General features: G+C 40.1%; 1 protein-coding gene across 3 annotated transcripts in view; it reads right to left on the reverse strand.

The window, feature by feature from the left end:
• Positions 1-5766: 5766 nt before the first annotated feature.
• Positions 5767-24882, reverse strand: part of KRIT1 (KRIT1 ankyrin repeat containing) — a 53351-nt gene continuing 34235 nt past the window's right edge. For all 3 annotated transcript variants that reach the window (XM_034760427.1, XM_034760426.1, XM_034760428.1), the window contains 6 exons: positions 22053-22204; positions 20741-20907; positions 12646-12733; positions 10689-10895; positions 10235-10351; positions 5767-7731 (listed from right to left, as the gene is read on the reverse strand). In XM_034760427.1, coding sequence (XP_034616318.1) covers positions 7663-7731; positions 10235-10351; positions 10689-10895; positions 12646-12733; positions 20741-20907; positions 22053-22204 — 800 coding nt within the window. In that variant the 3' untranslated portion in view covers positions 5767-7662. The remainder of the gene's footprint in view (positions 7732-10234; positions 10352-10688; positions 10896-12645; positions 12734-20740; positions 20908-22052; positions 22205-24882) is intronic.

The following is a 24882-nucleotide window of genomic DNA, read 5'->3' on the forward strand; positions in this document are numbered from 1 at the left end:
GGCGGCTGCTCAGACGCGGCGTCTGGTTACTATGACAACAGGAGAGGCGAAAGACGGTACTGCGCGGACGCGTTTAGCGCATGCGCACAGCGGCGCTGCTGAACTTCAGCCTGCAGGCCTGGGGTTCGCGGCGGGGGGAACCAAGTAGAGGCGAGCACAAAAGCGGGGGGGCGGCGGGTGCCTCCAAGGCGTCCCTCTGCCATGAGCCGCGGTATATGGGGGGAGGGGGATTGACTCGCCACGAGGCAAAATCCAGCCACTTTTTATTGATATTTTGCAGACTTTGGGCACCTAAAAGGAGAAATCTATGTCTCAAATTACACTGCGGCGCTGGCCGTTTTGCGGGGTGAGAGCAGATACCTTTCGAAAGGGCCCGTGTATTGCCAGCCCCAGGTGAAATGAAGCAGGGAGCAAGGACAAAGCCACTTTTAGCAAAGAAAATCCTTGTGGGCTGTCTGTGCACAAACATAGAATCATAGACAATCAGGGTTGGAAGAGAGAGACCTCAGGAGGTCATCTACTCCAACCCCCTGCTCAATGCAAGACCAACACCAACTAAATCTAGGGTGACCAGATGTCCCGATTTTATAGGGACAGTCCCGATTTTTGGGTCTTTTTCTTATATAGGCTCTTATTACCCCCCACCCATCCCAATTTTTCACACTTGCTGTCTGGTCGCCCTAACTAAATTATCCCAGCCAGGCCTTTGTCAAGCCGGGCCTTAAAAACCTCTTAAGGATGGAGTTTCCACCACCTCTCTAAGTAACCCATTCCAGTGCTTCACCATCCTCCTAGTGAAATAGTTTTACCTAATATCAAACCTAGACCACCTCCACTGCAACTTGAGACCATTGCTCCTTGTTCTGTCATCGACCACCACTGAGAACAACCTAGATCCATCCTCTTTGGAACTCCCCCTTCAGGTAGTTGAAGGCTGCTATCAAATCCCCCCTCACTCTTCTCTTCTGCAGACTAAACAACCCCAGTTCCCTCAGCCTCTCCTCGTAAATCGTGCCCCAGTCCCCTAATAATTTTTGTTGCCCACCGCTGTATCTCTCCAATTTGTCCACATCTCTTCTGTAGTGGGGGGATCAAAACTGGACGCAGTACTCCAGGTGTGGCCTCACCAGTGCGGAATAGAGAGGAATAATCACTTCCCTCGATCTGCTGGCAATGCTGCTACTAATGCAGCCCAATATGCTGTTGGCTTTCTTGGCAACGAGGGCACACTGCTAACTCATATCCAGCTTCTCATCCACTGTAATCCCCAGGTCTTTTTCTGCAGAACTGCTGCTTAGCCAGTCAGTCCCCAGCCTGTAGCAGTGCATGGGATTCTTCCTAAGTGCAGGACTCTGCACTTGTCCTTGTTGAACCTCATCAGATTTCTTTTGGCCCAATCCTCCAATTTGTCTAGGTCACTCTGGACCCTATCCCTACCCTCCAGCATATCTACTTCTCCCCCCAGTTTAGTGTCATCTGCAAACTTGCTGATGGTGCAATTAATCCCATCATCCAGATCATTAATAAAGATGTTGAACAAAACCGATCCCAGGACCAGCTCCTGGGGCACTCCGCTTGATACCGGCTGCCAACTAGACATCAAGCCGTTGTTCACTACCCGATGATCCCCACAAACTATCCACCTTATAGTACATTCATCCCATCCATACTTTTTTAACTTGCTGGCAAGAATAGGGTGGGAGACCGTATCAAAAGCTTTGCTAAAGGCAAGATATAGCACATCCACCACTTTCCCCATATCCACAGAGCCAGTTATCTCATCATAAAAGACAATCAGGTTGGTCAAGCATCACTTGCCCTTGATGAATCCATGTTGACTGTTCCTGATCACCTTCACCTTAAGAGGCAATACAGGTACAGTTCACTATTTATTTATTTTATTTTTTGGGGGGTCTCTGCTGCTGCCTCATAGACTCATAGACTTTAAGGTCAGAAGGGACCATTATGATCATCTGGTCTGACCCCCTGCATGCTGCAGGCCACAAGACCCTTCCCTGGACTCTGCCGTTGAAGTCCCCAATCCTGTGTTTTAGTGACTTCAATTGGCAGAGACCCTCCTGCCTGATTGGTTACTTCTGGTTTCATTTGTTGTCCAGTTGACCGATCAGTCCATAACTGTGGTGTTTGTGTTTTTGAGGTTCTACTGTATGCTCTATCACAAGCAGAAATTATCTTTCAGAAAGACATCCAATCTTGATTTCAAGGGTGAAGGCTTGACTACGTTGCAGTCAATGGAAATTTTGCCATTAACTTTAGTGAGACCAGGATTTCACTCAAAGTGTTCAAATGATGGAGAATCCACCACATCTCTTGGTAAATTGTTCTAATGGTTACAAATTTTACTCATTGTTAAAAATTTGCACCTTATTTCCAGTCTGAATTTGTCTTAGGTTCAGCTTCCAGTATTGAATATTGTCTTTGTCTGCTAGACTATAAAGAGCCTTCTACCATTAAATCTTTACTTTCTGTAGGTACTTATAGACTGTATAAGGTACATAGTTTGAGCTTCTTAAGTCTCTCAGTGTAAGGCATGTTTTCCAGACTTCAAATCATTCTTGTAACTCTTCAGAATCTTTTAAGTTTGTCTACATCCTTTTTGAAATGTGGATACAAAAACTGGCCACAGCATTCCTATAATAGTCTTACTAATGCTGTATGCAGAGGTAATACTACCACCTTATTTCTACTAGTCATTTCTGTGGTTACATATCCAAGGATTGCATTAGTCTTCCTGGCCACAGCTGTACGGGTAAGGCCTTTTCCTGTAGCCGTATTGTATGGTCTGAGGCATTTCTCTGAAACCATGTTAGGAGCAGCAGCAGCCGCCATAAGCCAGGAAGCAGAAAGTCACATAGTCACATTCCATCTAAATTACATTAAAACAATGTACTATCAGGCTGTTAAGAAGGCGATTCTGTTCTAATAGTATCCATCACCACCAGATAAAGAAATAGATCTTAAGATGGTTAAAGAAAACTTTCTTTGATGGCATTCTGTCTGGCAAGAAATCACTTATCAAGTTGTGGTTGTGAAATCCCTACTTCTTTATTGTTTATTGTTTTGCCTTTATGGTCCCTACTTCTCTATTGTTTACTTGTATGGTCTCTGTCTGGTTCTTTAATTTTGCTAGGTGTAAATCAATTAAGGTGTGGGGTATGATTGGTTAAAAATTTGTTTTATAAAATGTTAGGATTGTTTAGAAAGTTGTTTAGTAAAATGATTGGTTATGGTATAGCTAAGCAGAACTCAAGTTTCACTATATAAACTGTGGCCCAAAAGGAAGTTCTCTGGAACCAACTCCAGGACACAGCCCCAGGATCAGAGCTACCAGACCTCAACACTCTGCTAATGACACCATGCAGAAGCTGGAGTTCCCCAGCTGACCTGATCCTGACTGGCCATCAAAAAAAGTTCATCTGCCTTATTGGGAGTGGTGAGCATTGTATGTTTTGTGTGCATTCTGTTTTGGTGATTGTTAATAAATAGAGGTTAATTAGGATATTACTGTGTAAGGCTCTTTAACTGGTAAAAGACTCCGCAAACCCAGAGTGTAAGGTTATGCCCTGAGCCCTAGGAACAGGGTAAGGGTGGGTGTCCCTAGAGTGTGTGAGTAACAGAGAATTTTGTGCAGGTAACACAGCATTGTAGTTGGAATTCATGTTCAGTTGGTTATCCATCATGACCCCTAGAGTCCTTTGCAGTCACTGCTTTCCAGGATACAATTCCCCATCCTGTAAGTGTAATCATCATTTTTTGTTCCGAGATGCATGATCTTGCATTTGACGGTATTAAAATATGTGGTGTTTGAATAAGCCCAGTTTACTATGTGATTAATTACTCTCTCTATCTGACCTCTCATTATTTACCTCTCCACTAATCTGATTCATCTGCAAACTTTACCAATAATTATATATTTCTTCCAGATCATTGATAAAGATATTGGATATCATTATTATTTATTATATGTACATATTACCATAGTGCCTAGGAGACCTACTCATGGACCAGGACTCCTCTGTATTGTACAAATACAGAACAGAAAGATGTTTTTTGCCTGAAACAGCTTACAATCTAAGTATAAAATGAGACACAACAGATAAGATATAGATAGAAGGGGGAGCATGAGGAAACAATGAGACAGTACAGGCCAGCATGATAAGCCATGGTCACTGCACACTAGCAATCTGATCAGAGGCAAGCATTGATAGCTTGACAGTGAATGAGAGATGATAGGTAGAGTGGGGATTCGCTGTAAGGGACCTTAAAAGTGAATACAAACAGCTTATATTTGATGCGATGCAGACAGGAAGCCAGTGGAACAATTCAAAGAGAAGGGTAACATGGTCAAAGCGATGGGCTAGAAAAGTGATCTTTGCAGCAGCATTCTGACTGGACATGAGAGAAGCAAGATTACACATTTGTCAAGGCTAGAGAGAAGGATGTTGCAGTAACTGAGATGCAAGATGGTGAGAGTTTTGACAAGAGTTTTAGCTGCATGCATGGATGGAGTGGGGTCCCACAGAGATCAGTTCTGGGTCCCGTTCTGTTCAGTATCTTCATCAATGATTTAGATAAGGCATAGAGAGTACACTTATAACATTTGTAGATGATACCAAGCTGGGAGGGGTTGCAAGTGTTTTGGAGGATAGGATTAAAATTAAAAATGATCTGGACAAACTGGAGAAATGGTCTGAAGTACATAGATGAAATTCAGTAAGGACAAATGCAAAATACTCCACTAAGGAAGGAACAATCATCGCACACATACAAAATGGAAAATGACTGCCTAGCAAGGAGTACTGCACAAAGGGAACTGGGGGTCATAGTGGATCACAAGCTAAATCTGAGCCAACAGTGTAACACTGTTGCAAAAAAAAAAAAAAAAAAAAGCAAACATCATTCTGGGATGTATTAGCAGGAGTGCTGTAAGCAAGACACGAGAAGTAATTCTTCCACTCTACCCCATGCTGATTAGGTCTCAGCTGGAGTATTTTGTCCAGTGCTGGGTGCCATATTTCAGGAAAGATGTGGACAAATTGGAAAAAATCTAGACGAGAGCAACAAAAATGATTAAAGGTCTAGAAAACATGACCTATGAGGGAAGATTGAAAAAATTGGGTTTGTTTAGTCTGGAGAAGAGAAGATGGAGGGTATGATAACAGTTCTCAAGTACATAAAAAGTTGTTACAAGGAGGAAGGAAAAAAATTGTTCTCCTTAGCCTCTAAGGATAGGACAAGAAGCAATGGGCTTAAATTGCAGCAAGGCTGGTTTAGGTTGGACATTAGGAAAAACTTCCTGTCAGGGTGGTTAAGCACTGGAATAAATTGCTCAGGGAGGTTGTGGAATCTCCATCATTGGAGATTTTTAAGAGCAGGTTAGACAAACACCTGTCAGGAATGGTCTAGATAATATTTAGTCCTCCATGAGTGCAGGGGACTGGACTAGATGACTTCTCACTGTCCCTTCCAGTCCTATGATTCTATGATAGGAAATAGCATATAACTGCTATTCTGTTTATATAGTTACGCTGTATTACAGATGACCAGAGGGAGGCTCCCAAACAACTTATGAATACGAGAAATAGTAGCAGAATCTAGTTCTCTGAAAATAGCATGTGTTGTGTTAAGTTACTCAATATTTATTTAGAAAGAAAAATGCATCTTTCATATTGGCTGGGATATTTAAAAGGCCAAAATTGCAAACAAGCAACTTATTAGATAGAAATAATAAATAGTATATAGCAGTACGGTTTATTAATTTTATTGTTAAATATGCAACTATGACACTTATTTGTATATACAGTTTGTAACATTATACACTTCTAGTTTTCTAACAAGTGCTTGTTATAAAAGAAGATATTCTGATATTAAAGCCAAGTGATAGCTGTGCATTAATTTAGCATCTGCTGTACTATTCACTTCTGATAAAAGGCAATACAATCAATCTAGGAAGATTTACAATTAACTGCATGCCAATGAAGCTCACATAGTTTAGGTATGTCTTTAAAGAAAATTCTATAGTACAGATTTTTTCCTGCATGCATTTTAAAAAATTGCCCACAGAATACTTTATAATTTGTTAAAATTTACTGATTTGGGGATTCAGAGAAGTTTGAATGCAAAGATGAAAGTACTGCAAAGTGCTACAGTGCCTGGCATTGAATTGTTTAACTTTCATCTTAGAGGCAAGTGCAAATATTTAACTTTACCACAAAATACTGCACATGGTTTTAGCCACACAATTCTCATTAAAGTCAGTGAGAGCTGAAGTTAAAACCCTACAGCACCCCCTTGAAAGTTCAGAGGTTAGTATAACAGGATAGTAGTTTGTGGTATAAAGATATATTTCAGACTCCATTTGATGATTTTAAATGTTCATACGATACTGTTCATAAAAATAAACCTAATTAATATACAATAGGAAGATTAAAATATGTAGCAGTTTTACTTTAATTACTGTCATGTTAAGCAAATGTACATTTGCTTGTTTAGGGCACATTCTGACAGCATCAAAGGCTGTCAGAATCTGTCCCTAAGTCTCTTTAAAATTATACAGTTTCCAGACTTCATAATATTTGAAAAGAAAACAATTATTCCATCATATTATATTAACAAGATCATATTAGAGCCTCCTCCTGCTCCCACTGACACTAATGAGAGCAAAATCGAATCCTTAGTAAACAGCTCTATGGATGTCCAGTTTCTATCTCTACACTGTAAATCCCCAATCCTGCAAATCTTCCACTCTATGGAGTCCCAACAAAGTCATGTAAAACATGACCACAAAAACTCAATTAATGGAAACAACTCAAGTCCCTACTGCACAAAGTATTACTCAGTCAAACCTGTTGCAATCCAGTAATTAAACTTAATATAAATTTGTTGGAATCCAGTAATTATTACATAAGCAGTAATTATGTAAATAGGGTATTGCATTGCAAAGTAATTATCCACTAGTTTCAAAACAAACATTTAATCTGATCCTGAAAAGATTTAAAAATGTATTTCCTGATAGCTGTTCTGAGGCAGTATTCTAAAATAATACTGGTACATAAAAAAAAATTTAAACTTGAAATTAAATCAAGTTCTAACTATAAAATGTATTGAACATCAAATTAAAAACACACAGGGAAACTGACAGGATCATTCACGGGACCCTTCTAATTGAAGTGGAGAAGGATTTTACTCAATATATCTGGGAATACCTTTGGAAGTCTCTTAAGAGAGCAGGTTGCCTATTAAAGGTTGTTATTTGTACAGGTTTCACTGAATTCTACAGTATCACAAGTAAATTAATAACAGCTATATTAGGGATTGGGTTAAGGCACTTTGAATCCTCCATAATCTGTTAGGAACAAGAGCACACTTTATTTTACATTTTAATCTCAATATCTTTCTTCTTGTGGTTTAGCTCAAAAATTAGAATAGCTTATATTGAAGAAAATCTCTTTATAAAAATAGATATGTTATATACTTTTTAAAAAAATAACCCATGCAGCTTCTGTACAAAATCTATACAAATTTCACAACATATTTCATTCTGAGAAACTTTCATGCACATGAAAGGCTTCTATTTTAATTAAAACAAAATTACTTCTGTTTAATCACAAAACACTGTTGCATAATCACTGTCCATCGCTGTCATTCATTTCGTTCAGTAGACATTAACTGGCTGTTTAATTTCATCAGCAGTTTTACAACAAGACCTGCCTACATATAGGGAGGGAAATGAAAAAGTTACATCAAGGATTTCCAGTTGTCATATAAAACCCCCACAGCCTACTTAAATATACAGTAAACAAATTTATTCACCTCTGTTGCTAACACTTTAGATGATTAAAATTGAATTTTAGAAATCCAGTTCACTTGCAACTATTTATGCTGTTTGTCTTTTATTTCTCTCAGTGAAAAGAAAATCACCTTTACTTTAGTTCTTTTCACTTTCAGTCTTTTTTGCTTTCAGGTTCTCAATGGGGCAGTGTTTGAGTTGCAAACAAAGTACAGAGAAATATTTTAAAAACAGCAATTTATACTGGGATTTAAAATTAACATAGAAACATTTGTATTGCTATTATGTTTTGCAAAGAGCTGTTTTTTCTGGATCAAGTGTGACTTCTAGTCACCTTCTAATATTATGAGTATAAGTTTTCTCAAGATTAGTGGCACCAGCCTGAATACCACAGTAGGTTGGTGTGACTGCAACAACAAATTATTTTATAGCATAGATATATCATTTTAGGTAATGAGAGAGAAAAAGAACTGTAATTATTCCTAACCCTCAATCTTTCTCTTGTATCTCAAGAGGCACTTATTTTCAAGTACTGCATCAACCTTTTTCTCCTCCCCATAATATTAGATATGCAAAGGGCTGAAGCATGTAAGACACCAAAATATGTAATTTCCTCACAAAATTCTCTAACATAGCTGTATGCGGTCAAGCAAGTATTCCCAAACTGACTCCAGTCAAAGCGTTACTCAATAACAGCACTATAGCATAGAGTTAATTTATTCCATCAATTGCTACATAGTAACTTTGTAACATTGCTTTCAAAGCTCTTTATTTCACCTATCCCCAAACTCTGCTACTTTTACTAATGCAATTACCAGCTCTCGTGATTTTATTGTGGGTCTCATGGTACTTAATATTTTTATTAAAACCACAACTCTTGGATTCATTTGATTAGGTGAGATACTAAGTTTAAAACTTTCATTTTAAATTTTTTTCTAACCCTCATAGTTGCAGAGAAACGTTAGATAACATGAACCCTAAAGGCTCAAATACCAGAAAGTAAATAAGAATCACCCAAATTTCTCATCATAAAATAATCTCATGATTTTTAATTCAAACATGATTTAGGGGGGCTGACACATGATGGATGAATACTTATAGAATCATAGAAATGTAGGGCTGGAGAGGCCTCAAGAAGTCATTAAGTCCAGCCTTCTGTGCTGAGGTAGGCCCTAGTAAACCTAGACCCTCCCTAGCAGGTGTTTATCCAATCTGTTCTTAAAAACCTCCAACAATGGGGATTCCAAACCTAACCTTGGAAGCCTATTCCAGTGGTTTACTGTCTTTATAGTTAGAAATTTTTTTCTAATATCTAACCTAAATTTCCCTTGCTGCAGATTAAGCCAATGAATTCTTGTCTTACTTTCAATGGACATGGAAAACAATTTATAACAGTCCTCTTTATAACAGACTTCAAATGTGTTAAGCGCTGGTATTAGGTCCCTCCTTCAAACTTCTTTTCTCAAGACTAAACATGCCCAGTTTTTTTAACCTCTGTTCACAAGTCAGGTTTTCTAAACCTTTTATCATTTTTGTGGCTCTCCTCTGGACTCTCTCCAACTTGTCCACATCTTTCCTAAACTGTGGTGCCCAGAACTGGACACAGTACTCCAGCTGAGGCCTCACGAGTGCCAAGTAGAGCAGGACAATTGCCTTAGATATGATACTCCTGTTAATACACCCCAAAATGATATTAGCCTTTTTTGCAACTGCACCACACTGTTGACTGTCATTCAGTTTGTGATCCACTATAGCCACCAGACATTTTACAAGTTAGCAGATTTACCATCACTGCTATGAACTTGATCTATAGACTTTGAAAGCACTTTTATATGATTCCTTTAAGCATTTAATAACTCTCCTTTTTTCTTTTTATTAATAAACCTTTATTTTTTAATTACTAAAGGATTGGCTACAAGCGGGTATTTGGCAAGATCTAAAGTATATATATTGACCTGGGGGAGTGGCTGATCCTTTTGGATTAGACAAATGTTACGTATGATGAATCTAGTTTTCAGTAACCTCTCATCATAAAGACCAGATGTCTGGGAGGTGATAGGGGGTGGATTACCTAAGGGAAATGTGTTTTGGCTTCTTGTTAATCCAAGTAGAGATACAGGAACTCACTTTTGTTACTGGCTTGGTGAACTCTAAAGTTAGAATAACCACCAGTTTTGGGGCATGACTGCTCTGTTTTTTTAATCAGTCTGTCCTTAATGTGGCATTCTCAGATGTGACTGATACCAGGCACAGTCACATCATAAATGCTTACTTTGCTTAAGAGCCATAGATGAGGGACTTTGTGAAAGGCTTTCTTAAAGTCCAAGTACACTATATCCACTGAATAAGCCTTACCATGTTTGTTGACTCCCTCTAGAATTCTAATAGAGCTGCAGTATTTAACTACATTTTTTCAATGCTTACCTGTTTGGTATGCACTATGAAGCTCATTTTGTTTTCCAGACTATGGATTTGAAAACAAGTATCTGCATCTCCTAACTGCCACATAAAGCAACCATACTTTAGACTGATGAGCAAACCCTGCAGTGAAAAGTACAAAATGTTAAGAATATTTTCTGAACTATAATGTGAACCTTCCCCACTTTGTCTAAATAAGGTTCTGGTATGCAGTTAAGGGTACAGCATATACAATACTGAATTTTAAATAATCATCTGCCATAATACTAGGATTTCAATTTCCAAGAATTTAAAGCTGAAATTCCATATTTTTGAAGTTTTTAAACTTCACATATTGATTGTAAATGCATACAAGATTTTAATTCAATGCTCAGATGTGAAATAAATCACCAGCACTTAGTAAACTCCCCATGCTATTAACTTCTATGTAAACTGCCAGTAAAAACTGCTAAACCCTCACCTTGGTTTCCATATTGAGGAGATGCAGTCCTTTTACATTTACTCCTACGTAGACTCTGATGACTTTATGACTGCTTGAACTTGCCTTGGTGAATACCTGTCCTGTGAAAAAAGCAGCTCCATAGGTAGGAATTTCCCAGCAATTCTGCAAGAACATGCGTTGCAGGTGATGCATCTCTTTACTTATACCTTCACTAGAGCTGAGACTCTAGAATTAAAAGAGCAAATAAGTGACAAAAGAAACTGTTTTAACAATGCACATTCTTCAAATAGGGCAAAGTGGGAACTGGTTTTCTTGAAGGGCTTTTTCTGACAATCATCCTGAAATGATGCCACACCTGGAATAACAGCCTAATAGCAGTGTGATGGGATGTATCAAGCATTTGATGCTCCCTGTTGGGAGGCCCTGCAGCTTTCGTGCACCCCATCTGAAGAAAGTGTCCTTCTTGGGGAAAAGAGCAGTGAGTCCAGACCTAAAAGTGTACAAAGAGGTCACCCAGGATCAGCTGCTGGTGGAACCAATGAGAAAAAAAATAAACATGATTCTGGGATGCAACAACAGGTGTGTTGTGATCAAGACACGAGAAGTCATTCTTCCGCTCTACTCTGCGCTGGTTAGGCCTCAACTGGAGTATTGTGTCCAGTTCTGGGCACCGCATTTCAAGAAAGATGTGGAGAAATTGGAGAGGGTCCAGAGAAGAGCAACAAGAATGATTAAAGGTCTTGAGAAATGACCTATGAAGGAAGGCTGAAAGAATTGGGTTTGTTTAGTTTGGAAAAGAGAAGACTGAGAGGGGACATGATAGCAGTTTTCAGGTATCTAAAAGGGTGTCATAAAGAGGAGGGGGAAAATTTGTTCACCTTAGCCTCTAAGGACAGAACAAGAAGCAATGGGCTTAAACTGCAGCAAGGGAGGTTTAGGTTGGACATTAGGAAAAAGTTCCTAATTGTCAGGGTGGTTAAACACTGGAATAAACTGCCTAGGGAGGTTGTGGAATCTCCATCTCTGGAGATATTTAAGAGTAGGTTAGATAAATGTCTATCCAGGATGGTCTAGAAGACAGTATTTGGTCCTGCCATGAGGGCAGGGGACTGGACTCGATGACCTCTCGAGGTCCCTTCCAGTCCTAGAATCTATGAATTGGTCCTCCAGCAGTGAGAAGGGCTGGGAGCAGGTAGAATCCAATCAGGGCCCATCAGGGAAGGAAAAAAGGACTGGCCATTTCCTCTAAGGTGCAGTTCTGGGTGAACCTAGGAAAAAAAGGAGGAATGATCTCCCCTCTCTTAATTCAAAAGCTCGGCCTGATCAGGGACCTAACTCTGACTACACCTTTTGATTGAGTCAGCAAAAGACTAGTTTGTTTTACTTTGTGTAATTTAAAGCCCAGATGGCCATCTTGAGTTAGCTATCAATTGACTTTGGTAAAATTAAAAGGAACTCACTTCATGAGATGTGCCCTCGTTCAGATGAGCCCATGACAAACAGTCTCAATTTGTCAGAAATTCAGAACGGTTTTTTTTTTTTAAAGCGTTGAAAACATTTCTATTAGGTTTCACAAACTTACACTCTTTTGACTTATACTTTATGCCTAAACTAAATTGACAGTGCCCCTTAAACACAGTTAGCTGGCTGGCATCAAAGTAAAAAAACAGATTATGACTTCAGTGACACAATTTACTGACAAACAAATCAACTTTTAATTTTATAATCAGAAAAAATGTTCAGACAGCTCAGTACTAAGATATGTTGTTTCAAGGTACAGTATATTTTACTTGAATATAAAAAAAAAATGGACTACTGAATCAGTAAGAAGAATGATTCACTATCAATTTTTAGCCTTCCTACATTTCTGGCTTTGTATATTACTATTGTTATAATGCAGAACAGTAATAGAAAAATAACTAAAGATTTTAAGACAGGATTTCCAGGACCTGGGGGATACTGTTAATGTTCTTACCTTGTATTCATGAAGTATCCTATTTGTCCAGTGAGGAGCCTTACTTTTTAGTTTGGTGATGGGTACTATGGATTTAAGATTTTCTTCACTAAAAAGAAAAAAGCCAAAATATTACCTAGTTTTCCATCACTGAGCAAAGTACTGGACACAAGGCAGTGTCTTCCAGCATGGCAATACTAATATCTTTAAGTATCAAATATTGGAATAGACTGTCAGCCCCAATTCAAGCTGCTCTATTGTCATCTCAGCAGCTGAAAAGCTTTCCTAAAGGGGCAGCCAAGATTTCCCACTGACCAAGTGGAATCCTTAGCTTGTGTACAACCAGTGTAGTTGACGCTACACTGCCTGTTTCTAACTACCCTGCACTGTGGGTGGTGCAGGGGTGAGGGATTCTAGGAGTGGGATGGAGCGCATGATGCTCTGCCTGATCCTAGCCCAGTACAGTGGTTCCCATTCGTAGCTCTAAATTGAGCTTTTTCCCTCCCCATTTTTCTCAGTTGCATCAAGTGTAAACTCAGCACAGCTGAGAATCTGGCCTGGTCTACACTATGAGTTTAATTCGAATTTAGCAGCGTTAAATCGAATTAACCCTGCACCCGTCCACACAACGAAGCCATTTATTTCGAAATAAAGGGCTCTTAAAATCGATTTCTGTACTCCTCCCCGATGAGTGGAGTAGCGCCAAAATCGATATTGTCATTTCGAATTAGGGTTAGTGTGGCCGCAATTCAATGGTATTGGCCTCCGGGAGCTATCCCACAGTGCACCATTGTGACCGCTCTGGACAGCAATCTGAACTCTGATGCACTGGCCAGGTAGACAGGAAAAGCCCCACGAACATTTGAATTTCATTTCCTGTTTGCCCAGCACAGGAGAGCACAGGTAACCACAGAGAGCTCATCAGCACAGATAACCATGCAGGCCGATAATCGAAAAAGAGCACCAGCATGGACCGTACGGGAGGTACTGGATCTGATCGCTATATGGGGAGAGGATTCAGTGCTAGCAGAACTTTGTTCGAAAAGACGAAATGCCAAAACTTTTGAAAAAATCTCCACGGATATGATGGAGAGAGGCCACAATAGGGACTCAGAGCAGTGCCGCGTGAAAGTCAAGGAGCTCAGACAAGCCTATCAGAAAACAAAGGAGGCAAATGGTCGCTCCGGGTCAGAGCCGCAGACATGCCGCTTCTATGCTGAGCTGCATGCAATTCTAGCGGGGGCTGCCACCACTACCCCACCTCTGACCGTGGATTCCGAGGCGGGGGTAATCTCATCAGCCACACCTGAGGATTCTGCGGACAGGGAAGAGGAGGAGGAGGAAGAGGACGAGCTTGCGGAGAGCACACAGCACTCCGTTCTCCCCAACAGCCAGGATCTTTTTCTCAGCCTGACTGAAGTACCCTCCCAAGCCAGTACCCAAGACCATGACCCATGGAAGGGACCTCAGGTGAGTTTACCTTTTAAAATATAAAACATGGTTTAAAAGCAAGCGTTTTTTAATGATTAATTTGCCCATAGGACTTGGGATGCATTCGCGGCCAGTAAAGCTACTGGAAAAGTCTGTTAACGTGTCTGGGGATGGAGCGGAAATCCTCCAGGGACATCTCCATGAAGCTCTCCTGGAGGTACTCCAAAAGCCTTTGCAGAAGGTTTCTGGGCAGTGCAGCCTTATTCCGTCCTCCATGGTAGGACACTTGACCACGCCATGCTATTAGCAAGTAATCTGGTATCATTGCATGACAAAGCCTGGCAGCGAATGGTCCCGGTGTTTTCTGGCATTCAAGCAACATCTGTTCTTTATCTCGCTGTGTAATCCTCAGGATAGTGATCTCACTCATGGTAATCTGGTTGAAATATGGGAATTTAATTAAGGGGACAGAGGTGGCCCTTCCTTCCTACTGAGCTGTTTGCCTGTGGCTGAAAAGAAATCCTTCCCTGTAGTAAGCCAAACGCGGCGGGGGGGGGGGTGCGAGGGGGAGGGAGAGGAGAGTTTGGCGCTAAGCTTTTCACGTGTGGCTAGCAGGGATCTTCCCTGATACCAGCCACACGGTAGGGGGAGGGATAAAGCGATCATCCCAGAGAATTGGATGGGGGGGAGGGTTAGTTTGTTTTCTGCTGCTGAAGGTTAACAGGAAAACTGCAGCACTCAGCGGGCTTTGCTTGGTATGTGGGAAAGGAGGACGCAGAAGCCGAAAGACAATGGCTTACCATGGCCGCATGCAAGCCGAATTCTGTTGCCCAGACCTGCGTCTGTGATCTCTGGCAGCAAAGCCACAGGCACTCAATATTAAGAGGCAAAATGCGACCTTGCACAGAAATCACATGTGCTATGTAATGTGAATAGTGTTGTTCACTATGAAAGAGTATAAGCATTGTTCTGTAAAATGTATCTTTTTAAAAAATTCTCTTCTTTTTTCCCTCCCTCCAGCAGTTGCAAATTTTTCAAGCCTCCCTCCTCCGTCCCGAAAGCTCTCTCAGATAAGGTGTCGGAAAAAAAGGACGCGAGACGAGATGTTCGCGGAAATCATGGAATCCACCCGCAATGAAAGAGCTCATTTGAATGAGTGGAAGGACACGGTTTCAAAGTATAGGAAAGATGCCAGTGAACGTGAGGACAGGAGGGACCAACGTGAGGACAGAAGGGACGCTCGAGATGAGAGGTGGCGGCAGGAACATCAGAGGAGGCAGGATGCAATGCTGGGGCTGCTGCGTGAGCAAACAGACATGCTCCGGCATCTGGTGGAGCTTCAGAAACGGCAGCAGGATCACAGACTGGCGCTACAGCCCCTGTATAACCCCCCTCTCCCCTCACCATGTTCCATAGCCTCCTCACCCAGACGTGTAAGAACGCGGGGGGGAGGGGGAGCGGGGAGGCTCCAGGCACCCTCCCACTCCACCCCAGTGGACAGCCCAAGCAAAAGGCTGTCATTATTTTAACCTTTTTTTAGTGGCCTTTTCCTTCCCTCCGATCCTCCTCCCAAACCCCACCTGGGCTACCTTGTCAGTTCTCTCCCTCTTTTTATAATCAATTAATAAAGAATACATGATTTTTAAACTATAGTGACTTTATTTCCTTTGAAAGCAAGCTGTGATCGAAGGGGGAGGGTGGGTTGCCTACAGAGAATGAGTCAATAAAGGGGGCGGGTTTTCATCGAGAAACAAACAGAACTTTCACACGGTAGCCTGGCCAGTAATGAAACTGGTTTTCAAAGCTTCTCCAATGCGCCGCGCTTCCTGGTATGTTCTTCTAATCGCCCTGGCTGCGCGTAATCAGCAGCCAGGCGATTTGCCTCAGCCTCCCACCCCGCCATAAATGTCTCCCCCTTACTCTCACAGAGATTGTGGGAACACACAGCAAGCAGCAATAACAATGGGGATATTGGTTTGGCTGAGGTCTGAGCGAGTCAGTAAAGTGCGCCAGTGACCTTTTAAACAGCCAAATGCACATTCCACCACCATTCTGAAGTTGCTCAGCCTGTAGTTGAATAGCTCCTGACTCCTGTCCAGGCTGCTTGTGTATGGCTTCATGAGCCATGGCATTAAGGGGTAGGCTGGGTCCCCAAGGATAACTATAGGCATTCAACATCCCCAATGGTTATTTTCTGGTCCGGGAAGTAAGTCCCTTGCTGCAGCCGTTTAAACAGAGTAGTGTTCCTGAAGATGCGAGCGTCATGAACCCTTCCTGGCCAGCCCACATTGATGTTGGTGAAATGTTCCCTGTGATCCACCAGTGCTTGCAGCACCATTGAAAAGTAACCCTTGCGGTTTATGTACTGGGTACCCTGGTGCTCCGGTGCCAAGATAGGGATATGGGTTCCATCTATTGCCCCACCAGAGTTAGGGAATCCCATTGCAGCAAAGCCATCCATTATGACCTGCACATTTCCCAGAGTCACTACCTTTCATAGCAGCAGCTCAATGATTGCTTTGGCTACTTGCATGACTGCAGCCCCCACAGTAGATTTGCCCACTCCAAATTGATTCCCAACTGACCGGTAGCTGTCTGGCGTTGCAAGCTTCCACAGGGCTATTGCCACTCGCTTCTCAACTGTGAGGGCTGCTCTCATCCTGGTATTCTGGCGCTTCAGGGCAGGGGAAAGCAAGTCACAAAGTTCCATGAAAGTGCCCTTACGCATGCGAAAGTTTCGCAGCCACTGGGAATTGTCCCACCAGTCTGTGCTTGTTTCCTGGGCCCAGAATCGGCGTTCCACGGATAGAACCTGCCCCATCAACAACATGATCTCCAAAGCGTCAGGACCTGTGGTTTGAGAGAATTCTGTGTCCATGTCCATGTCCTCATCACTCTCGTCACCGTGCTGACGTCGCCGCCTCCTCCTTGCCTCGTTTTTCTGGTCCTGGTTCAGCATAAACTGCACAATAATGCGCGAGGTGTTTACAATGTTCATGACTGCTGTCTTGAGCTGGGCGGGCTCTATGCTTGCTGTGGTATGGCGTCTGCTGTGTTCACCCAGGAAAAAAGGCGTGAAACGGTTGGCTGCCGTTGCTTTCATGGAGGGAGGGGTGAGGCTGTACCCAGAACCACCTGCGATAATGTTTTTTGCCTCATCAGGCACTGGGATCTCAACCCAGAATTCCAATGGGTGGGGGAGACTGCGGGAACTATGGGATAGCTATGGGATAACTACCCACAGTGCAACGCTCCGGAAATCGACGCTAGCCCGATACATGGATGCACACTGCCGAACTAATGTGCTTAGTGTGGCCGCATACATTCGACTTTATACAATCTGTTTCCAAAATTCGAATTCTGTAAAATTGGATTAATCCCGTAGTGTAGACATACCCTTTGTCTCATTAACTTCCAGTTGTTACAAATGACCTGAAATCAAGGGTATAGGTGCAAAAATCCATTGGTACACATTCGTCACTTGGTTGACAAAAGAAAGCTCTTAATTTCTTTTTATGCACAATCAGTACAGGCAATATCATCAGTTTAGATGTAGTGTTCTTCTGTCCTGAATAGTTTTTTCACCACCTGCAAATATTATGGTCTGAAAACAATGAAAAGAAAGCTTGGACAGTACAGGATACCCAAATTTCAAAAACTGTTATCAAATCACCAATATTGAGGAAGGGAACATTATTAAAGTTACAGATTTGAAAGGACAGATCTTTTGCTAAATACATGCACTTGTTCTAAATCAAGTACAGCAAAACATAAAATATAAACAAAAATCATGTCTGTCTGTCTTGCAAGAATAAAAAGCGAACACAAAGTAAAGTGAAAATGAGTTTTCTCAAGATTCAGAAAAAATGTTCCCTGTTTCCCTCACACCCAAGAACATATGAATGGCCATACTGGGTCAGACCAATGGTCCACCTAGCAGAGTATCCTGTCTTCCAACAACGGCAAGGGCCAGATGCTTCAGAGGGAATGAACAGAACAGGGCAAGTATTGAGTGATCAATACCCTGGCATCAAATCCCAACTTCTGGCAGTCAGAGGTTTAAGGACACCAAGAGCATGAGGTAGCATTCCTGACCATTTTGGCTAATAGCCATTGATGGACATATCCTCCATGAACTCATCTAATTCTTTTTTTTAACACAGTTATACTTTTGGACTTTGTAACATCCCCTGGCAACGAATTCCACAGGTTGACTATGCGTTGTGTGAAGAAATACTTCCTTAGTTTATTTTAAATCTGCTGCCTATTAATTTCACTGCGTGACCACTGCTTCTTGTGTTATGTAAAGGGGTAAATAACACTTCCTTATTCACTTTCTCCATACCATTCAAGATTTTATAGACCTCTATCATATCCCCCTTAGTTGGCTCTTTTCTAAGATGAACAGTCCCAGTTTTTTTAGTCTCTTCTCATATGGAAGCTGTTCCACACCACGATCATTTTTGTTGCCCCCTCTGTACATTTTTCAATTCTAATACATCTTTTTTGAGATGCAACCAAAACTGCATGCAATATTCAAGGTGTAGGTATACCATGGGTTTATATAATGATGTTATGATATCTTCTGTTTTATTATCTATCCCTTAATAATGGTTCCTAACATTGTTAGCTTTTTTGACTGCCGCTGCACATTGAACAGATGTTTTCAGAGAACTATCCACAATGCCTCCAAGATGTCTTGCTTGAGTAGTAACAGCTAATTTAGACCCGGTCATTTTGTATGTATAAATTGGGATTATGTTTTCCCTTATGCATTACTTTTCATTTATTTAATTATTGCCATTTTGTTGCCCAGTCACCTAGTTTTGTGAGATCCTGTTGTAACTCTTCATAGTCAGCTTTACTAACCATCTTGAGTACATTTATATTGTTTGGAAACTTTGTCACCTCACTGTTTACTCCTTTTTCCAGATCATTTCTGAAAATGTTGAACAGCACTAGTCCCAGTACAGATCGTTGGGGACCCTGCTATTTACCTCTGACCACTATGAAAACTGACCTTTTATTCTTACTCTTTGGTTCGTATATTTTAACCAGTTACCGATCCATGAGCTGACCTTCCCTCTTATCTGATAACAGCTGACTTTGCTTAAGTCATTGGTGAGGGTCCTTGTCAAAGGCTTTCTGAAAGTCCAAGTACACTATATCCATTGGTCCAAATGTTTGTTGACCCTCTCAAAGAATTCTAATAGATTGGCGAGGCATGATTTCCCTTTACAAAAGCCAGATAGATGAACATAATATGTTGGGTAAGAGTCTAAGTGTCTCTATTCTTTACTATCATTTCTATTCTATTCTTTACTATCATTTCAACCAATTTATCTGGTACTTAAGTTAGGCTTACTGGCCTGTAATTGCCAGGATTGCCTCTGGAGCCTAAAAAAAAAAAAATTGGTGTTACATTTGTTATTCACCAGCCAGTTGGTACAGAGGTTTATTTAAGCAACAGGTTACATACCAATTAGAAATTCTACAATTTCATATTTGAATTCCTTCAGAACTCTTGGGTGAATACCATCTGGTCCTGGTGATTTATTACTGTTTAATTGATCAATTTCTTCCAAAACCTCCTCTATTGACACCTCAATCTGGGACAGTTCTTCATATTTGTCACCTAAAAAGAATGGCTCAGATTTGGGAATTTCCCTCACATCCTCTACAATGAAGACTGAGGCAAAGAATTCATTTAACTTCTCCGTAACAGCTGTATATTTTCCTTGAGTGCTCCTGTAGCACCTTGATCGTCCAGTCGCCCCCCTGATTATTTAGCAGGCTTCCCGTTTCTGATGTACTTAAAAAAAAAAATTGCTGTTTTTTTGGTGTCTTTTGATAGTTGCTCTTCAAATTCCTTTTTGGCCTGCCTCATTATACTTTACACTTGACTTAGCAAGGAACAAACTCTGGCATCTTCATCAGTAGGATCTGCCTTCCGATTTTTAAAAGACATCTAAAACCTGTATTCAAACTTCTTTGCATAATCTGTATAGATAGCATACAGCAATGGGTTTCTTTTTTTTGCATATTCTAAACAATTTTGTTCAAAAAGGTGGTATTCTTAGGTCTTAATCCTGTAAACTCTTATTCCTGTGTGGAACCCTTACACATGCAAGTAGTCTTATTCACTTCAGTAGCACTATTCGCATGAATAAGGATTTGCAGGATCAGGCCCTCACCCCATTGGTAATGTATACATCGGAAGCTCCATAGTAAATATGAATGGGAAATCAGTTTCTTGTATAATGGGTTATACAATAGCTGCCTCATCACCCCACTAAAACCACAGCTCAAGGTTACAAGAATGTGATACTGTTTAGCACCAATTAATAAAATTGACTACAATTTTTGTTCTTTTAAATTATAACATACCCACTGAAAAACACTAAGTCCTCTAGCCCTTAAATTTTGCAAACTAGTCACATGGGATACACTTTTAGTCCCAGACACAGTGGATTTGATGCACAGCTCACATTATTGATATGGAAATTAAGTGGCTAGACCAATATGCACAGTTCTGAAGCTGTACTCCACATACTGGAGGTCAATGATAGTGTTTAATTTCTAGTTAATACAACACACCTGCAGTTTATTTGGAAATAGTTGAAACAGTTTATATTAAACATTTCATATTAAAAACAAAACAATCTCAGTTTAAATACTCACTCACTTTAGGAAACCTTGTTTGTGTTTCTTACTCTCATAATTTCCATAGACTATTTGTAGCAGCAGACTTGCCAGTGTGATCAGTTTGGCATCAGGTGAAGTATAGAAGCCTTTCAGCAAATTATATCTGGCTTCATCAAACAGGATAAGAATAGCCAGTGGATCCTCAATCTGTTTAAAAATATAAATTTTAAACATTTTGATTAAAATGTTTAAATGTAATTTTCCTTTTACAAACTAAGTACAACTTTTTACTGGAGACAAAGATATGATCTTGTTTAACTGAAATATGTATTTTATTTGGTCTAGAAGAAGAATAAATGCTATGATTCATAAATATTGATATGCAAGTATTTCCATTTTCTGAATTACACATTCATACTGATCTAACATACATAAATTACAACTGAATACCACACTACGCCAAATCAAAATCACATCAAACCCATAAAAGCCAAAAAACATTTTACACTGTTGACAAAAAAATCTATTTTCTCATTCTATACTATCTATTTATGACCAGTTTTTACCACCCTTACTCTTGCCAAGTAGTACCACCTTTCTCTGAGAGTAATCTCACAGATATCAATGAACTATTTGTAAGAAGAAAATTACTCAGAATGAGTAAGGGTACTAGAAAGAGGGTAGGACTGGAGGAAAATCTGATTGGCTTAACAAAGGTTCCAAATCCATAAACAATATTGTCTGTTTTGTGATTAAGTTCAATTGCTTAGGAGTATACTCTGACAAGTCTTTATTCTATTGGAGGAATAGCATTGATGAGAAACTGCTGTTTATAGGAGCTCGCTTAGTACTATTTTATTATTATTGACAATACATTTGTTTGGAATGTAAGTGATTTTCTGCAATTTCAATAAATAACAGGAGAATAAACCTTAGAATTGTAAAAAGTCAGAGGCCTATTCTACCATTGTCCTGTCCCACAATTATTAACGGGAATTACAGGCTTGATCTAACTCCTATCAAAATCAACAGGACTCTTTCCTTAATCTTCAGTGGGAGTTGGATTAGGCCCTACATGCACACAGGCAGAAGAACAAATCACTTTAACTGACAGTTACTCTTAGACCCACTAATGTTTTCTAACAGGTTTAAATATGATCTAAAGTCATGGGTTCTGAACCTGTAGTCTGCAACTTCTTTCCCTTTCTTATTGGTCAGATGGGAAGGGGATCCCAAAATTTATTTAAGTTCTAAAACAGACTAATGGATTGACATTCTAATTAACATACTCCTGGCTGATAAAGGTTTCTGTTTCTGCACCTGTATTTGATATTAGCACTTCTAATGCAGACCTTTTTTTCAACCTCCAAAGCAAGTCTCACATCCCTCCTCAGGAAAAGCTGTGGGGTTTCCCTTTGAGGATCCAAGTTTGTCAGTTCAGTGAGTATTTCAGGCCAGTCACGAACATGCTGCAAAGGTTTATGATATGGCTTCAGCTGGAGGCCTGGAAAATAACAACTTTTCATTTAAAATAATAAACAGGGGAATCAAGCACATAGATGCTCAAACGAATGCTATACCAAAATGTAAGAACTGAGAATTCGCTTTTCTCAAACAAAGAACCGTTTTCTTTTTACCGTATATAAAAGGTCGCAAACATGGTGACAAATTTATCACAGCAGAGGCCACACCAATAATTCAGTAAATGCATGCTTGAATTATGGTCAGCTTCTCAAAAGTGAATTGAAATTCTTTAACAAAAAAAAAAAAAGTAACTTTAAAAATTTAAGTTTGTAATGAAACATATGGGTGGACCTTAAAACTACAAGTAAAAGGCTGTGGTAAGGACTGCAGGATTGGGCCAAAACACCACATCAAATAAAACACTTAAAATAATTTCCTCTTATTGCTTCTGAATCGGTTCCTTCTGCTAGTGCCTGTGGAATCACAGATGTCTAATTCAGGGTAAGGAACTACATTAACTACTAGGCTTTAATGATTGTATTAGCTAGTGATTGTAGCAGTTATTTTAGGAGAAATAAAAGTCCAGAACTCAGGTCTTGACAGGAAAATATATCTTCGGTTTGTTTTAGAAACATTTTTGCCATTTTATAGACTGTAATTGTTTCAGGATAGAGGCTGCGCCCTTTCTATGGTCTGTAAAGCATCATGATCCCAACATGCTGTAACCATGCAGTTTTTCCTGCTTCCCTACTCTTATTGAGGCTGACCTACAGATCTAGATCCTTGTGCTAACCAGCACACAGCCGCAGCTACATTCAGGCAACCCATCTGCCTATCCTTCTTTCCCTCATGATCTCCCTACTGCTTACCTGTCTTCTAGCTCCCCACTACTCAACTCTCCCTCACTTCTTTGACTTCTGCACAGCTACTGCCCACTTAAAATCTTCTCACACTGCTGCAACTTCTGATTTGTCCTTCCCACATTCAAATCCCTCTACAATTAAAAACATCATAACCTGTCATAGTTTTCTTGTTAGATTTTCATTATCGAACGTAAGATGACCATTAGTTGCTTAAATAAGCAAGCAGAAACAAGTTGATTTCTCAAAGTATTTTCACAGAGCATCTTGGTTTAAATCTGTACTATACAGTTCATTACATGGAGTCTTCTTTTTTTTTTTTGAAAATTCAAATACTTAGTCTAATTTGGAAAATTATGAATGTTTCATAGGATTATTTGTTGATAACAAAAACTTAACAAATCAGTAATATTTCCCTGTACAGCAAATAAAACATCTCAGTATTTTGGGCAAAATAAGATGGAACACACACTCGGAACACACACTAGAGCGGAGTGATTGGTTTTTTTTTGTAATTTTTGGAAACTAGCTGTTCCACTTGGTCTAAACAAACAAGCAGTCACTGGGCCAGAGAGGAAGAGCGAAACGACTCTAGTTTGGTGATCAGCGGACTCATCTGGGAAATCCAAGTTCATATTCCTTCTCCAATTACTATTTAATTATTTATGCACAGTGGAACAGCTTCAACAGGAAAGACTGAGAGACCCATATTAGAATATCCCATAGCCCAGTGGCTAGGGGACTCTCCTATAGTGTAGGAGACCCAAGTTCAATTCCCTTCTCCACTTTAGGCAGAGGTGGGGGGGATCTGAACTCAGGTGTCTCACATCCCAGGTGAATGCCCTAATCATTGGGCTAAAGCTCATTATGGAGGCACTACTACCTCCTTTTCCTCTCCTATTTTGTGAATTTAACACTTTAATAATGCCCAGAAACACAATGTTTTGGGTTGAACTAAAGATTTTGCTCAACCCACAAGTGACTGTTTCAGTTTGCTGAAATTTTTTGAATTTTCATCCAAACTGCTACTTTCCCCACATTTTTTCAGAAATGCCAGAGAACCATAAAATCAGTTATTTGCCCTGCTCTAAAAGGGAGACAAGCATCAAGACATCACTCAGCCAGGCTCCTTTCATCTCAAGGACTGCAGCTCTGCGTTTGTATGTCTGCTGGTGGGCCCATATAGTTTTCTACTGGTTGTTCATAAAGGGAAGTTAAGAAACAGTGGTGAAACTGGGAGAAAATGGTCAGACAGAAAAACTAAAGAAAAGCATTATTTAAAACAATTTCAACTATAAACACACACTCATCATATTTTAAATTCCAGATATAAAAAGAAGAAAGCAGCACTAAAGTATTGAATTCTTAATGCACAGCTTTTTTTCTTACACTACCACAAGCAGTGAATCTAACCCAGTCTGAAGCAGTTGAAATCATAATGATAGTTTCTCACATTTAATTGGCATTACAAATGAGCCCCATAGCAACCTTGTCACAGTAATGCTGTTTACAACCTTTTCTGACAGGTAGGCGTAATGATGACTGACTACAGCTTATGCATGTTTCTACCTATCTTTTTGAAATCTGGTTGGAAAGAGATGGCATGAATGTTGCTAAAGAAAAAGAATTACAAAGATATATACTGTACATATGACTTCAATCCAAGAGGAGTCTTAAATTGTATGAAAAAGCTAGCAATAGGAATAAGGATGCTTCCTGTGCTAAATATAGCTGAGAACTTGTATAATTTTTTTAAAAAAGATTAGTGCAACATTGACTACATGAATTTATTATACATATGAAATAAGTTGAGGTAATCAAATTTACCTTAGTACACATTTAAGCAGACTAAATAGTC

This window comes from Trachemys scripta, chromosome 2 (genome assembly GCF_013100865.1).
Source record: "Trachemys scripta elegans isolate TJP31775 chromosome 2, CAS_Tse_1.0, whole genome shotgun sequence".
Lineage (NCBI taxonomy): Eukaryota > Metazoa > Chordata > Testudines > Emydidae > Trachemys > Trachemys scripta.